Below are 17,493 nucleotides of genomic sequence, written 5' to 3'. Positions count from 1 at the left end.
AGTATCGGACATCGGGTAGTATCGGACAGTGCGTTTTTTTCATCTACCACCATATGGTAGTACCTGAATGACATGGTTACATTTCTCTATGCGACATCACAGAAACGTAACCATGTCAATCAGGTACTATCATCGTGTGGTAGATGAAAGAAACTCACTGTCCGATATTACCCGATGTCCGATACTACCCGACTCTCCCCTAATGATGAACCCTTCGTGTGACAAAAAGCTGAGGAACTTGCTAAGAAAATGGGAAAGGATGATTTTATCGTAGCAGAAGGTTCGTTCCACTACAGAAGAAACGGGAAAACATCCTGTACAAACGAACTCATGATGAGCAGAAAGAGCTGATTTCTCTGCGGCAGAAAGATGGACAGTGGTCGAAAATTATTTCAGAATTTCCTCCCGGTCTTTATTAGGGTGCTCTGCATGAGCACACTTATCTCTTCAAGATGGAAGTGATAAAGGGTATAAAACCTCAAAGGACTGATTGACAGTCTCATATTGTATAAATACAGAGTGTAAGGGGTATAAGTACCATCCTTTTCACAGTCGGGGACGGTCTGCAGGATCAAAAAATGTCCATACAACATAGGGTCAAAACTTGATAGTTTTACCAGAAAAATATATTTCCTCTCTTATTTCATTCACATAATATATCGTTAGTAAAATTACGAAAACAATTACATCAGTAGGTATATCTAGCAAAGAGTTAATATTAGTTTAAATATACAGTATTTGTGTGTTCTATTACGTTTTCGTGAAATTAAATAAAATTGCATGCTTAAATTTGATAACATTCTGGCGTGAGAGACGTCGCAACATTCAGCAGCCAGTACTCTGCGCAGACATAGGCTAAGTACGAGTCAACTGAGTTCAAACTCCCTGTCCATAGCTCTACTGCAAAGCTGTTGGTAGTTCAGTACAGGGTATTCGATAAACAACTTACAATGTCATTCACAGTTTAGGAATATCATATGTTATTAATTTATGGAGAAAGTCGTCGTAATTCAAGTGAGGCAAGAAGTACTGTCAATGTTTTCTGCAATGAAGGTTACCTAATCGGCGAACTTTTGTAGGAACCATGAGTCTCTTACTCTGTTTCAAAAATCACACAAACAGATGATTCTTTAAAAATGGTACTACTTTATGAAAGCGGGAGAGATTAAAATGTTGCATTTAAAAAAATTTCTTGTGATTTTGTGCAGAAAACCATTATTGTTTATTCTTTAGACGTACATTTAAAAAATGGAGCAATATTATTACATAAAATGTAAATTTACCATAATGTTCTATTAATGAGATTGAAAGTTTGTATTTGCTGCTCGTTTTATGTAAACAACAGTATTGTCATGGTCGCTCCTGCATTAGAACAGAGAATCTGTTTTGTATCGTTATGTCTGCACCTGCTTGAACTGTACTGTGTACTTCTAAACCCCCTCCACCCCCTTGAGCTGTACTGTTTACTTCTAAACCCCCTCCTCCCCCCTTGAACTGTACTGTGTACTTCTAAACCCCCTCCTCCCCCCTTGAGATGTAATGCGTAGTTCTAAACTCCCTCCTCCCCATCCAGCAACGTTGCAAAACGTCTATTATTGTAAACTTTAATAATTAGTTAAATATTGCAATTAGAAGAAAATTGTAAGGACATTTTTTTCTTCCTTATAACATGAATAATCATCAATTAAAATAATGGCACTTATACCCCTTACACCTTGTATATTACGTGATGAAAAAGAAAGGCAACACAACAGTAACAGACGATTTTTTTAAGTGCTGACAGTATAGTATTATTTTGCAGTTTCATATTGAAAATTAAAAACTTTCTTCGATCATTGTTATCAATCGGTTAATGTTATCAGGTTAGCAGCATTCCAAAGTGCTCATAATAAGTGGCGTGTACTGTATTTCAGCGGGTAGCCGGGTTGTGGTGGCGTTAGCCGGTTTGTGGTGGCGTTAGCCGGCTTGTGGTGGCGGTAGAAGGCTTGTGGTGGCGATAGCCCGCTTGTGGTGGCGGGTATCCGGCTTGTGGTGACGGTAGCCGGCTTGTGGTGGCGATAGCCCCCTTGTGATGGCGGTAGCCGGCTTGTGGTGTCGGTAGCCGGCTTGTGAAGGCGGTAGCCGGCTTGTGGTGGCGGTAGCCGGCTTCTGGTGGCGGTAGCCGGTTTGTGGTGGCGGTAGCCGGCTTGTGAAGGCGATAGCCTGCTTGTGGTGGCGATAGCCGGCTTGTGAAGGCGATAGCCGGCTTGTGGTGGCGGTAGCCGGAGTCTGGTGGCGGGTAGCCGGCTTGTGGTGGCAGTAGCCGGCTTGTGGTCGCGGTAGCCGGTTTGTGGTGGCGGTTGCCGGCTTGTGATGGCGGTAGCCAGCTTTTGGTGGCGGGTAGCCGGCGTCTGGTGGCGGTAGCCGGCTTGTGGTGGCGGTTGCCGGCTTGTGATGGCGTTAGCCGGCTTGTGATGGCGGTTGCCGGCTTGTGATGGCGGTAGTCGGCTTGTGGTGGCGGTTACCGGCTTGTGATGGCGGTAGCCGGCTTGTGATGGCGGTTACCGGCTTGTGGTGGCGGTAGCCGGCTTGTGTTGGCGGTTGTCGGCTTGTGGTGGCGGTAGCCGGCTTGTGATGGCGGTTGCCGGCTTGTGGTCGCGGTAGCCGGTTTGTGGTGGCGGTTGCCGGCTTGTGATGGCGGTAGCCAGCTTTTGGTGGCGGGTAGCCGGCGTCTGGTGGCGGTAGCCGGCTTGTGGTGGCGGTTGCCGGCTTGTGATGGCGTTAGCCGGCTTGTGATGGCGGTTGCCGGCTTGTGATGGCGGTAGTCGTCTTGTGGTGGCGGTTACCGGCTTGTGATGGCGGTAGCCGGCTTGTGATGGCGGTTACCGGCTTGTGGTGGCGGTAGCCGGCTTGTGTTGGCGGTTGTCGGCTTGTGGTGGCGGTAGCCGGCTTGTGATGGCGGTTGCCGGCTTGTGGTCGCGGTAGCCGGCTTGTGGTGGCGGTTGCCGGCTTGTGATGGCGGTAGCCGGCTTTTGGTGGCGGGTAGCCGGCGTCTGGTGGCGGTAGCCGGCTTGTGGTGGCGGTTGCCGGCTTGTGATGGCGTTAGCCGGCTTGAGATGGCGGTTGCCGGTTTGTGATGGCGGTAGCCGGCTTGTGGTGGCGGTTACCGGCTTGTGATTTCGGTAGCCGGCTTGTGATGGCGGATACCGGCTTGTGGTAGCGGTAGCCGGCTTGTGATGGCGGCTGCCAGCTTGTGATGGCGGTTGCCAGCTTGTGGTGGCGGTAGCCGGCTTGTGATGGCGGTTGCCGGCTTGTGATGGCGGCAGCCGGCTTGTGATGGCGGTTGCCGGCTTGTGATGGCGGTGGCCGGCTTGTGGTGGCGGTAGCCGGCTTGCGGTGGCGGTTGCCGGCTTGTGATGGCGGTAGCCGGATTTTGGTGGCGGGTAGCCGGCTTGTGGTGGCGGTAGCCGGCTTGTGGTGGGCGGTTGCCGGCTTGGGATGGCGGTTGCCGGCTTGTGGTGGCGGTAGCCGGCTTGTGGTGGGCGGTTGCCGGCTTGTGAATTGTCAGGAATTTAAATTTGTTTCTAGAAGTATGGTGATGCTCATATAAGTAGTACGTGATTATGTAACAGTTAATAACAATAATAATTAATTGCATTTATTATAGAGGTGTAAGCTGCAAAACATGCTTTTATTTCTTGTTTTCTTGTATGAGTGTAACACATTATCTATTACTGAACAGCAGTTCAATTCATCTTGCAGTGATAGGATAATAGAGTTAATTTTGTTCACCTCTTCTTTCTCACCGCTACTGCCTGCAGAATAGATATATTGCAACCCGTGAGCGCTTGGGAGCACGTAGAGTCTTTCACGTGCTCTGACCTTGACATTCCTGATGTACACAGACGTGGTTCTTTAGCACATATATAAATACACACACGTATTTTCTACCATACTGGACGTACACTACAGTGTCGCCAACTCGATTATTAAAAATCCGATAAGAAACGATGCGGAAGTCTCTGAATTGCTATATTGCAATGTAAAATAAAATTATTTTGCCGCTGTGAACGTTAAAAAAACTTGCTAAACGCCTATATCAGCAATACAAATTTCATAAATTTCATTCGCTAAACTAACATTGGAAAACGCCAGATCTAGCGGGAAGACCTCTGAATTTGCAGCACTGCGTACACGTGCATACATACAAATGTACAGGGACATCATTTTATTTTTACCGTACTTCACTTTTTATTGTAACTCAGTTTTTTAATGTACTTCACTCCCACTCCTCCTACTAATGAAATTCAACCGTCCTCCACACATATCCAAGACCGCATATACAGTCATAGTAGCCTTACGGTCATAGTAAACAGTACGTTTCAAAAATTTGTTCGCGTTTTCCAGTGACGAAAGAGCTTTCAATACTGTATCATTTCCCATTTGCCTACGTCGCATCCCGGTTTCCTCCACCTGCTTCTATTCGCCTGTCTGTGAATGCTAGTGGCTGGGCTGTCTTAGCTCTTTTCTGAGAACATTAATTTCTGTTAGGAATTGGACATCTACGTAATATTATACCCATACAATTATTTAAAATAACTTAAATAAAAGGGCCTCGTTAAGTAATAAACTGTCACGTGATTTCCTGCCTTTCTACGACGCTGCGACGTAACCACTTGGACGGACAGTAGATAACATGTCTGAGTAATTTTATTTTTTCGGATCGGTCAGAAGTGAAGATTGAATTTACAGTACGTAAGGTCTCTTTTATAGAGTAGGTACAGAATTATTTCAACATGAGTTACTGATACGAAGTACGAACCTGGTAATTGGAATTACTTGCAATAGTGTATAGTGCGATAATATGCACATTAGAACTGAAGCCTGTATCGAAATTAACGGCCACCATTTTCAAAAATGTGTTTAAATATCCATATTATTATTATTTTTCAATTTAACTTCATTCTCTATAGTGTACGCTAATGTGCTGTAGACAGTATAATATACACTGCATAATGAATACGTCCGCATGGAAAGCTCAGTTCGTGAGTAAAAACCGTTGCTTACGAGATTATACAAGCTGGCGCATAGCACGATCGAGAGTAGGTCTCTGTGAGTCATGACAATTTCTGCCGCTAGGTTCGCCTCCCTGCCCTATGAAATGATGAATAGTACCATTACAAAGCATTGTGCATCGTGAAAATAGTTCGATTAATTGTGCATTACTCATTGAGTACGAATATTACAAATATGCCAAGCATATTACAGTGTTATTTGAAGTTTGTTCAGCTAAGTTATATTCGAAAATTGTCTGTGTTTTGCTATGTGAAGAACTCTGTACCAACAGGTCGTATCTTTATAGGTTAAGGTAAATGTCAAAGTTCTATCATGTAACAAGCAATGCTATGTTAAAAGTGGCGAATTGCATTTTCCGACTCTCGAATGATGTGACCCGAAATGTAAAATAATTTCATGCATTGTTTCACTTACCAAGCATTACTGATATAGGCCTAATGAAAATGTGAACGACGTGATGTAAACATTGAAGATAATGTTGTTACTGTTTTCCCTTTCTCTTTTAGAAAATACCGACAAAAGTAATGAATTATCTTCATGCTGTACTTATTAGGTAATTAATGTGTATTTGTCTGTATTTTAGACCTGTGTATTGTTACGTAATTATGAATTCAAGGAAATTAAAGATAATGCAGTACCTTAATTAGTTGCAATATCTTATTTAATAACAATATTAATAATATTAGGTGAAAAGGGTAGGCTATAGTGTGTATATGTAAGATGTCAAGTTAATTTATTTCCGGAAATGTTTGGTGTATGAACTGAAGTACAGAGCAGACAGTCCCTCAGTTTATATGTAATATGTTTTAATATCAAGAATGACAGCCTTTTATTGTAATATAATTGAGGAGTAGAAGTTTGCAAATTACGTCTATTGTCCATAAAATATTGTACGAAGCATTTAATAAGCAATGGTGAGTCCTTTAAATGCCCCAAATGTCAATGTCTTTTAAGTGTTCTGCTATGAATATATGGGGCAGACCAGCGCTCCGAGCGGCGGAATTGGCATTACGAGGGAACCACTTCATACTCGTTTTTCAAGCCTATGCGCCAGCTTGTATAATCTCGTAAGCAACGGTAAAAACACTCATTGTTAATACTGAACTGTATTTTGATTAAACAAACACCTAATGAAAATTATCAAATCCAAAATCGCGATATTTTCTAATTTACGTAAATGAACTACTTTTCTTCTCTGCTATACCTAGCAATAATAATAATAATAATAATAATAATAATAATAATAATAATAATAATAATAATAATAATAATAATAATAATCCGTGGCGCTACAGCCCGTGAAGGGCCTAGACCGACCAGCCCGCTGCTGGCCTCACGCCCACATGCCGAAGCAGAGGTGGACGATCATCCAACCAGAATGGAGGTATCGTGTGGTTAGCACGATGATCCCCCCAACCGTTATAGCTGGTATTCGCAACCGGATTTCCCTACCTATCGTAGCTCCCCAAGTGCATCACGATGCTGGGTGGGCAGCGGTCCCATACACTGGCCGAAATTTCATGAGAAAATTTCTTCCCCATGAGGACTCGAACCCCTATACCTAGTAAAGTTTGTATATTACGCCAGTATCATCGAACTCCAGTCGTGGAAGGGGGTAACAAACGGTGTTTCCGGTTCTTAATCTTTGATCCAAAGATATAGCCAGGTTAATATTAGAAATGTTAGTAAAAATAAAATGATGTCTCTGTATATGTGATATGCATGTACGCACTTGTCTGCATCGTCCTTTTGCATGCGTACGTGCTCACAATCAAGTACAAGCATGGCTTGCTTTTGTTTGAACGTAGAATATTCTAAAAACGCTTAAACTGTTGTGTTACAGTACCAGGCTACTTTGTGCTATGTCTGGAATGTGAAGAATGCAGACAAAGGAATCTGTACTGTTCATGTAGTAGGAAAATAACTGATGCTTGTAATGGGAACTGGCAGAACTCTGTGACTCATAATAAACACGGTCAAGCAATAACAAATATGCTCACAGGCCCGGGGATACCTACGTAGAAACTCGCGTCATTCTTATCGCATAGACTACTCTCCATTTCTTTCCCACCCCATTTCTGTTGCAATAACAACGCAAAAAAATGTTATTGCTGACTTTTAATCGGATGTTCATAAACTTAGCCTGAGCTAAAAGCATGCATTTTTTGTTAGTTAGTAATAGGCTTAGATATTTATCTGTTGACAAAGATCAGAAGAAAATTGCACACTAATACAACATGGGCTTCATTTTAGTATACAGGCTGTTAAAAAAGGTATCCAATATTTTAGGAGGTGGTAGTATGCATCAAAATAAGAAAATAATTTCTAATAAGCTTGGATCATACAACACATACTTTCTGAAATCTGAACAGTTGTTCATAGGAGGTGCTCAATTGTGACGTTCATTTATGTCAATGCATTTCTCTGCCCTAGAATACAGCAGACTATCGTAGTTGACACCCCTGGCATGGAATAATGATACGTCGCAAGGAATACTGAAAACAAAAGTCTGGTTGCGGATATGAGCGGGATTCAGCAGAGATGGTGTTGTGAATTTTCGTAATCAGCATGTGTGGGCTGACGAAAATTCCCATGCAGTTGAAGAAACAAGACATCAACACCGATTCTCAATCAACGTGTGGGCAGACGTTCTTGGTGATAGATTAATAGGGCCATACGTGCTACCACAGAGACTTTCAGGACTTTCTTATTGACGTATTGCCTGCCTTGCTGGAGAATGTGCCATGTCATCAGGACTACAGATGTGGTTCATGCACGATGGCACACCAGCACATTTTCTCCGCAATGTGCGTGAACACCTAACGTTGATATTTCAGGGCCACTGCACTGGTCGGGGAAGCCCCACATCTTGGCCTGCTCGTTCCCCAAACCTAAATCCCCTATACTTCTGGTTATGGGGACACATGAAGGAACCAGGTCAATTTCAAAGACAGCGTGATTCCTTACGCCAAAGGGCAGAGGAATGCATTGCCATGAACGGACGTCAGATTAAACACCTCTTATGAAGAAGTGTTCAGATCTCAGAAAGTATGTGTTGTAGGACCCATGTTTATTAGACCTTATTATTTTTTGTTTTGATGCATACTAGCACCTCCTAAAATATTGGATACTTTTTTTAACATCCTGTATAAATTATTATTATTATTATTATTATTATTATTATTATTATTATTATTATTATTATTATTATTATTATTATTAAAGATTAATTGTGACTTTAAAATGGAATATCTGCTTATTTTTTCTAGCATTTTATAAAAACTACAATTTCTCAAAATCCATAAATGTAATTATTTTAAATTTCATTTGTAACTTACGTCATAAGACAATGTTAACTACTATAAAGTGCAAAGTACGAATTATCGCTTTTACACGTAATAATTTTTACCACATGATATTTTCTATTAATAATTATTTGTCATAGTATCTTAATTATTGCAGTTAAACACAAACTGCAGAGAAGAATGTGTATGCAAAATTTCATGAAAATTCATCATTGATTCCTCTAGATCAGGGTCGTCAGCACAGTGCACCCGCGGATAAGAGACTGCACTATGGTGCACCTGTGGCTGCTAGCGGGTATGCTCTCTCCCTCCTCCTGCTGCACGACAGGACATATTACGATCCATTGCTTACCCGTTACCCATTTCAGCGAGTGCTGACAACCATTGCTCTAGATGGAAACATCAGTTTCTCTGCTAATAATCTGACACGTGATGAATATGTTATAATTTTTATTTAGCAAATTAATAAAATATTATGATATTATTTCATTAAAACTGGAGCTATTTAATTACATATTATTTACCAGTCCTTCGTTGTGGTCAAGGGAGCAGAAAAATAACTGGCCTTCTATTTTCAGCAACAAAGTAGAAGATACGATGAAAGAGTAATGGAACGGAGAAAAACTCCCTCCGACACCGGGACTTGAACCCGGGTTTTCAGCTCTACGTACTGATGCTTTATCCACTAAGCCACACAGGATACCCATATCGGTGTCGGACAGAATCGTCTCGGTTTAAGTTCCAACTCTTGGGTTCCCTCTAGTGGCCGCCCTCTGCACTACGTCATAGATGTCTATGAACGCAGGACTGAAGTCCACACATGTGCTGAGGTGCACTCGTTATGATTGACTAGTTGGCCGGGATCCGACGGAATAAGCGCCGTCTTAAATCACGAAGACATCTATGACGTAGTGCAGAGGGCGGCCACTAGAGGGAACCCAAGAGTTGGAACTTAAACTGAGACGATTCTGTCCGACACCAGATGGGTATCCGGTGTGGCTTAGTGGATAAAGCATCAGCATGTAGAGCTGAAAACCCGGGTTCAAGTCCCGGTGCCGGAGAGAGTTTTTCTCCATTCCATTACTCTTTCATCGTATGATAATGCAGAATATCTGCATGGAAATATCATGTGTACTTCGGTACATTAAAATAATATATAAGAAAGTAGAAGTTTGCATCCCTTTCAAGAGATTATATGCGTCTTTTATTGTGTGTAATTATTTCCTTATCCACACCATACTCAATGACCAAAATGATTTGCTGTAGTACAAGAAACCATTGCAGCTTTAATGTTGCGTGGAAGGTAATGTTTTGAGATAAAATTCCGCGTACAGTATTGATGTTTGTTAGTTACCAATGAAACTTTGTTTATTGTCTTAGGTGGAGGTGCAGCTTCGTGTTGACTTCATAGTGACGGAGTATCGTCTTGAGTGCGTCCCTTGAGGTAAGTGAAGTGAAGAACGATTTGATATCACCGGTATCAGTCATTTAGATACATAAATCCATGGGTAAGTACTAGAGATGAACAAAACTGCCGCTCTCGCTCTGTGTGTTCGTTGCATTTGTCTTTCGAGTCTTGACTCGTCATACTCGTGTGCTCCGAGTCTCGCTCATAATTTTCGAAATAACATTTGGTTGACGTGGAAAGATTTCGTAACTTTGAATAACATACATCATTGAAATAAATATCATTATAAATGTTTAAATGAGACAAAAAGACAAAACAGAATAGTATCTTACTTACTTACTTACTGGCTTTACTTTTTAAGAATAGTATCTTAGTTATCAAATATATGATATTACCTACGTTTATATAAATAGAAATAAAACAATTCTCAAATAAATTTGCATTTCTAAGAAACATAAAACATAACATTAATATATTTTTACTTGAGGTGCACACTTGATCTTAAACATATGAATGAAAATTCCTAGCCTTTTAATAAGGGCCTAGTAATTAAATAAAGGTTGGGGAACGGATTATTATACAATGAAAGGTAGAGATGATGTTTCAAATAGACTACTTGATTGTTTAGAACTTACATATATAACAGTTCCCAAAGTAGATAAAAGTTCAGTCAGGTATAAACAACTGTGGCGATTCAAGGCTGCTTGACTTCGGAACTTCGGGAGTCCTCAATATCGAGTCTCGGACGGAACACTCCCAACCAGTCTTTACGTCAAGGACGCGATGTAATACAACAGTGTCGTGCGGGTTTTCGGCTTTACGGGCGCTGTTAGTCTCGCTTTCTCGATCGTTGTTCATCTCTAGTAAGTACCTAAGTTAATCAGTTAATCCAGGCATGTCAAAACCCTGCACATTGTGCAACTGTCTCTGTGCGTTGTGCACTCTCTATTCCCCTACCTGGAGGGAGTGAATCGCCTTGGAGGGGAACGCGACAGGGCTATACAATACCTGCAGCAGCTTTTGTTTCAGTAACACAGTTTCAGTAAGAGTGCCGATTTGGCTGCGTCTGTGAACGAGTTATGATAAATAAAGTGAGGAGTTCACAGATAACTGAGAAGAAAAATTACAAGTCATATAACATAATTGTTATAATGTTTTCCTCAGCCAAAAATAATATTTTAAAATTAAAGGCTTTCATCAGCCTATATCGAGGTAATAATGTTGTGAGTTGACAATTTAGATCAGATTAGTAAAGTTCACATATTATGATACTGCCACCGTTTATTTCTTAATCAGTACTCTCACGGCAAAAGTACTTGACAATGGCGTTGTTTTGGAGTCTGTACTAACACAGCCATCAAAGGTTAGACGACTTACGATTTTGATTTCATAAACTGGTAAGTGATGAGAATATAGCGAGGAATACATATGAGGCTCTTGAGGTTGTAAGGAATGAAGAAAACAACTATTTGTAAGGCGGAAAAATTTTCTGGAAAAATGTATAACGGCAAATTTTCCATCTCACGTCACAATATTAATTCAATATACTTATATTAATAAATCATTAAATCTGACATAAAGAGAATATCGTCGCTTCACAGCTTGTGAACTACACTTTTAATTTCTTTGGGTAACGCTCCCAACTTTTCGATACTTTCTCTCAACGCTTTCAAATAAACTATATGTGAATTTAAATTCTAAGATTAATTAATATTTATTAATATTAATATTAATTTATATTGACATACAGCAAAGAAATGATTTCAGTGTAAAAACGTCACAATGTCCTACTGCATGTAATGAATTGGGAGTATAATATTTTCTTCAACATTTGTGTACCAATGGTCACAGTAAATAATAATGCTTGACGAACAATGAAAGAGTAGGGTCTATTACTTTAAAATAATTAGTACCTACTACGTAAAATGAAATACTTGTTCGTTTCTTGTTGTTTCGAAATTACTGCAATTTTTTTTCTTCAAATACTGTATACAAATCATATTAATAAATTATGATTTACAAACCATTACTTTGTGAAGTATAACTGAGTAAGCCTAAAGTTTCTTATATTACAGTTGTCAAATACAGACACTGATAATAACTGTGTTTTTTTTTTTTTTTTTTGTTTTGCTAACTATGTTTATAATGTCCAAATGTATATTTAATCCAAGACTAGAAGCGCAGAATAGATTATTGTACACCCCTCCAGCTAAGAACGGGTAAGAGCAACGCTTGATTGATGCAATCTGCACAGACCGGCGATCCGCGGACATAACTGCACATTCAGAGTCTGATTTCTGACATGCCTGAGTTAATCAATTGATAATATTATATATTAAAAATTAACATGCTGTAATTTATTTACAAAATGCTTTAGTAATTCAATTATGTTATGGTATAGTCATCTATGTGTTAAACTATTATTGTCTGACATCTGTTGTTGATTGGCACGTTAATGTTAATAATAAACTACTCGGCGATGATAGTGGCAACCAGATTGTTGGAAGAGCTATAGCTAACAGACTAGGGTGAGCATGATTAGGCTCAACTCACACGGATCATAGCACAACCACAAAACGGTGGTCCAATTGGCGGTCAGGCATTAGTATGGAAAATTTAAATTATGGTTTATTTAACGACTTTCGCAACAGCAGAGGTTATATCAGCGTCGCCGGTGTGCCGGAATTTTGTCTCGCAGGAGTTCTTTTACATGCCAGTAAATCTACCGACATGAGCCTATAGCATTTAGTCACCCTTAAATGCCATCGCCCTGAACCGGGATCGAACTCGCAACCTCGAGCATAGAAGGCCAGCGCTATACCGACTATGCTACCAAGGCTGATAATTAGTATGGAAACAGATTATGGTAACTCACACGGACCACAAACTGAAGTCATTCTCGACGGCTGTGGTTGTGAGTGATAGGTATCACCCACAAAATTCTCGCTGTCGATGGTCGAGCGCAACTCACACAGTGCGACATGCCGACCACTCGCCTCCGACACCGTATCTTTGGAAACGACAGACGCTTTATATCGTATCCTTGGAAACGACGGACGCTTTCTTGGCAAATCGCAAGCTTGCTGTATGGTTGTCTGTGTCGATATGGATTTCAAGCGACCACAAAAAAAGAAGTCAGCGTGTGGTCGGTTCCTCCGACAGCACAACCACACACAAACTGCAAAATAATCGCAAAGTTGTGGTCCGTGTGAGTTGAGCCTTAGAGTCTACGATTGTACTGACTGATTGAGTGTATCAGTCGCTGATACAATCTTTCCTAATATTTAATGATTGATTCATTAGTGGAAACTGCTTGCTTTATTATCTTCTTATTACTTTTAATTGATTGATTAACTTACTGATTAATCGGCTTGGTGGTTGACTTTCTGACTAGCTGATTTTCTTATTGGTTGCCTTGCACACTGGTTGATAAGCATGACTGACTTGCTGTCTGTCTGAAATACCTGTTGCCAGACTTACTGGTTGACTTCATGCTTCATTAGTCTTGTGGATAGTTGATTCATTGTCTTAGACTATTTGATAAATTACTTTAGTTACAGACGTGTGCAAATTATTAGACTCAGCACCACATTTTTTTACATTTTAATAATTATCATGAATTACTGGCCACAAAATAATTATGTAGGACTCTATGTGAAGGATCAGTACAAAAAGTCCTAGAAACTTGATATTTTCCGCAAATGAGGGACCGGTTCCCTGATGGTGAATGTGTGTTCATGCAGGATGGAGAACCCTGCCACAAAGCCAGATCAGTAACAAATTTTCTGGCTGAAAAAGATGTAGACGTCCTTGCTTGGCCAGGTAAGAGCTCAGACTCAAATTGAATTGAAAATATTTGGTCTATCGTAAAAAAAGACGATTACCACCAGGGTGGACCTCATAGAAGCACTTATCCAAATATGGCACTGGGATGAAAACATCAAAAAACAATGTGAAAATCTCATGAACAGCATGCCAAACCGCATAAAATTGATGATAAAGAACAAAGGGTTTCATACTAAATATTAATTGTTGCAAACAGAGTGTAATAAATGAGTTTTGTAGAATAAATGTTACTTGAATCATATCGTTTGAGTCTAAAAATTTGCACACGTCTGTATTTTTTAAAAACCTCTTAATTCTACTTTTACTGCATTTATTTTCAACATTTACTTGACTTAGGCTATGATTGTGAAAAGAGATTAAAGATTAACGTTTGTTATCTTCTCCAGTTTATGTTCTAGACTTCTATCTACAATATTACTAATGTAGATATCACGGCCCTACCTAGTCTTAGCTGCTCAGGTCCAATTCATTTCCTCCCACACCAGGTTATTTGCTGGACCGAGTAAATTTGCGTACGTTACGGCACTAATAAAGATATGAAAATGATAATACTCTAGCTAGAACATTGTTATAATGGAAAGAAATCTCATTTGAATATTTCTATCCTACAGCAAAGCCAGAATTCAAGATACGACGACTGGAAATGGACGTCGACAACGATAATGGAGAAAGAAGTTGCGAGATCAACGATTATGACAACGTAGGTGAACCGTTGACTCGTTCCATACGTCGACATCACTCTGAAGACATCTTGACTAGCTTTCAATATTCCAGAGATCGAGAAGAAAATGCGTACGGCTATTCCGAAGTCTTACCAAATGTGGAAGGTGTACATGACCGAAGAGCTTACCAAACATCAGAGAACTCCAGAGTGCAACAACAGGAAAGTATACGATACGATGAAGCAAATAATTCTTTCACAATATCAATAGGTCTTCCAGAGGTACGGAAAGATGTGCTTCTTGAACATTTTGAAAGCTCATTGAGCTATGGAAATGGATTTCAGAATCTATCATCAAACAATCACCAAACGAAAGACTCTGTGACCAATAATGGACTTTCAAGTCAACAGAAATCTGTTACTTACGGAAAATTGAAACGCACTACTGCCGTCGTCCTTTGTGAACGGAGCACAAACCAGGAGGTGGAGAACTATGAAATTATCGTGGAAGAAGATGAAAGTAATATGGAATTCTCTAACAAGGCGGAATACTCTCCACCAGAAATTTATTTTGATAGAATTCAGATGCCCCAAAGCCAGCCAGGCAGTTCTTCAGCTATTGTTGGAGATATTAAGAATGAAGTGGAAGTAGGTCGTCCATATAACGTTGATGATCCATCGACTGAAGCTTATTTTCAGAGCCAACACAGAATCAAACGTCAGAAATTAAATGATTATGTAACAAAACTCAAAGATGTCAAAAATGAACTGGAAGCAATCCGTCCATATGTGGCTCAAGACCCACTAACGGAACATTCTGACAGAAAATACAGCAAACTCCAGCAACAGGAGGATGCTGAAAATGGTATGAAAGTATTGCACTATTATAAGACTGAAACATCAACTGGAACTGATTTTAACATAAACTCCCAAGATGATCTAAATCGATCTCCAAAACGTAGAGTAATGTCTAAAACTTCTTTATGTGATACTATTTCTGAAAGCTTAGCTTGTACAGAACGATTGTTTTCAATATCCTTCTTCACTCGTGATGTGTACGTAAGGGTATCAGACCTTGCTACAGAAGTGGCTTTTATTTTCAAGGAACTCTCAAAGGATTGTCCTGTTCTATCGGACACATTCTATCAATTAGCATCCCGTTCACTTACCTTATCGGCCATGGCTTTGAACTCGATACCCGCTGCTAGGAAATTAATGGACGATATAGTGGAGGAATCCATCAGTTTCATGGCAATGATTCCGTCCGTGCTCGACTTACTACACACAGTTCAGAGCATGATACATTTCTGTCAAGATCTAATAATAGATTGTCAGAAAATAAATGCCAAATGTTTTTCTTTCCCTGAGAATACTGACTTAGAAAGGACTATACGACAGAAAATTGAGACTGTCCTCAAATTATTGTTCAAAGTAGAACAGAAATTGAAAGCGTGTGCTGTAGAATTTGAAAAAGCTTCAAGTGACTTGGAAAACAAAAGTCCTGAAAACAGGATAATTAGGTCCTTGACACCTGATCCAACTTGGCTTACATGTTTCGTCTGTTCGCGTTTTTCCGATTCAGGTTCCATGTCAGCTCTGTATCGTAGATTTTCCTCAAGTTTTAATCGTGTCAGAAGACTCTTCACATGTGGTTCAAGTGAATGAACATCATCCAGAATTAAATATGCGTTCTGTTTTATTATTTCATTCTGACAATTTCTTGTTTGTTACTGAATTTTGTGTGCATGTGCAAACTATACGACTGAAAGAAGTAGAAAAGCTTCAAGTGAGTTGGAAAACAAAAATCTTGGAAACGGAATAATTAGGTCCTTGACACCTGACTCAACTTGTCTTACGTGTTTCTTCTGTTCTTGTCTTTTCGACACGGGATGCATCTCTGCTCTGTCACTAACATTTTCCTCTAGTTTTAATTGTGTCAGAAGTGACTTCACATGTGGTTCAAATGAATGATGTTAGAACATTAACACAATTCAGAATTGAATGCAAGTCTTTTTTACTATTTCAATATGAGAATTTCTTATTTGGTACTAAGGTGTGGGTGTGTATGTATGTATGTGTGTGTGTGCGTGCGTGTGTGCGGTCAACTGTACTGAAATAAATACTTTAAGAGGTCAATGAATTATGGGAGAAGTTCAATTATGTTTGGTCAATGTTATACCACTAGTGATATTGAGAATGCAACATAATTAAATTTTAATGCATTTCCAAATATACAGTGATTTTTACATATATGAACAGTGTATGAGTTTCAAGAATACTGCATGTTCCATTTCATATTTTACTCAACTAGTTTTACGAAATTAAAGCAAACTTAATATTAAGTGAAGTCGCTTGTGTTACAGTAAGTTATAATTTACCACATTTTAATAATGTTTGTCAATTTACGATTAAAAATAACATGAATATCACATAAGAAATGCTTCTGTAAAATGTACTGACGTGGATATATTCATGTCTGATTAAACTGCTTAATAAAACTGTCGTTCTCATGATTTAATATACTGTAATATATTTCATCGTTGATATACAGTTCCTCTTCATATATTAGTGTATGCCATTGCATAACCGCCACCATGTACCTTCAAATATCACTATTAGTCGCTGTGCTCGTGTGTGATTTCGAATTCTATTAGGTTGATATACCGGGACATCACTTTATTTTTACTTGCATTTTTATTGTACCTGTGTTTCTGAATGTACTTGACTCCCACCCCTTCAACTAATGTCCTTGCTCCCTTCAGCCATACAAACTTACTGTCGCATTCGAAGTCTCCTAGCAGTAAAGTAAACAGTACAGATTATAGTGTGTTTCAGAAATATGGTTGCGTTTTCTATAGAAGAAAGAGCCTATATTATTGAAGCTTATTTCCACGGAAGGTATTTATGGATATTAATTTTGTCGTTTATGTTTTTTAATATTGATGTCGGAGGAGATTGTTGGGGATTGATTTGTATTCTTGTCGGATATTAATGGAAATTTTGGAAAATAACAGTTATTTTTAAATTGGAGTATTAAGTAATTAAGAATATTACTTTCCAAATAACATTAAAGATTCGTTGGATTCTGGTAAAGGTGCGGTATGGCCAATAGACGATATTATTTGTTGAATTAAAACTGTATTTAACACACATTAATTAAAATCGAAAAAAACTTGCAGCCCTCAAATTAACACTTTCAAATTATTAGTGAAATGTTG

At 39.5% G+C, this 17,493-nt stretch overlaps 1 protein-coding gene across 1 annotated transcript; it reads left to right on the top strand.

The window, feature by feature from the left end:
• Nucleotides 1–9,738: 9,738 nt before the first annotated feature.
• On the top strand, nt 9,739–16,693 carry LOC138698878 (uncharacterized). The gene is made up of 2 exons (XM_069825080.1): nt 9,739–9,804; nt 14,226–16,693. The coding sequence occupies exon 2, from the start codon at nt 14,258–14,260 to the stop codon at nt 15,938–15,940; it is 1,683 nt and encodes a 560-aa protein (XP_069681181.1). The 5' UTR covers nt 9,739–9,804; nt 14,226–14,257; the 3' UTR covers nt 15,941–16,693.
• Nucleotides 16,694–17,493: the final 800 nt, after the last annotated feature.

The sequence above is a fragment of the Periplaneta americana genome, chromosome 4, assembly GCF_040183065.1.
Source record: "Periplaneta americana isolate PAMFEO1 chromosome 4, P.americana_PAMFEO1_priV1, whole genome shotgun sequence".
Taxonomy (NCBI): Eukaryota; Metazoa; Arthropoda; class Insecta; order Blattodea; family Blattidae; genus Periplaneta; species Periplaneta americana.
This window is presented reverse-complemented; position numbering and strand designations above follow the sequence as displayed.

Bases quoted from the DNA above. Each gene is read 5' to 3' on its own strand.
- LOC138698878 (XM_069825080.1), top strand. From the start codon at position 14,258: ATGGACGTCGACAACGATAATGGAGAAAGAAGTTGCGAGATCAACGAT.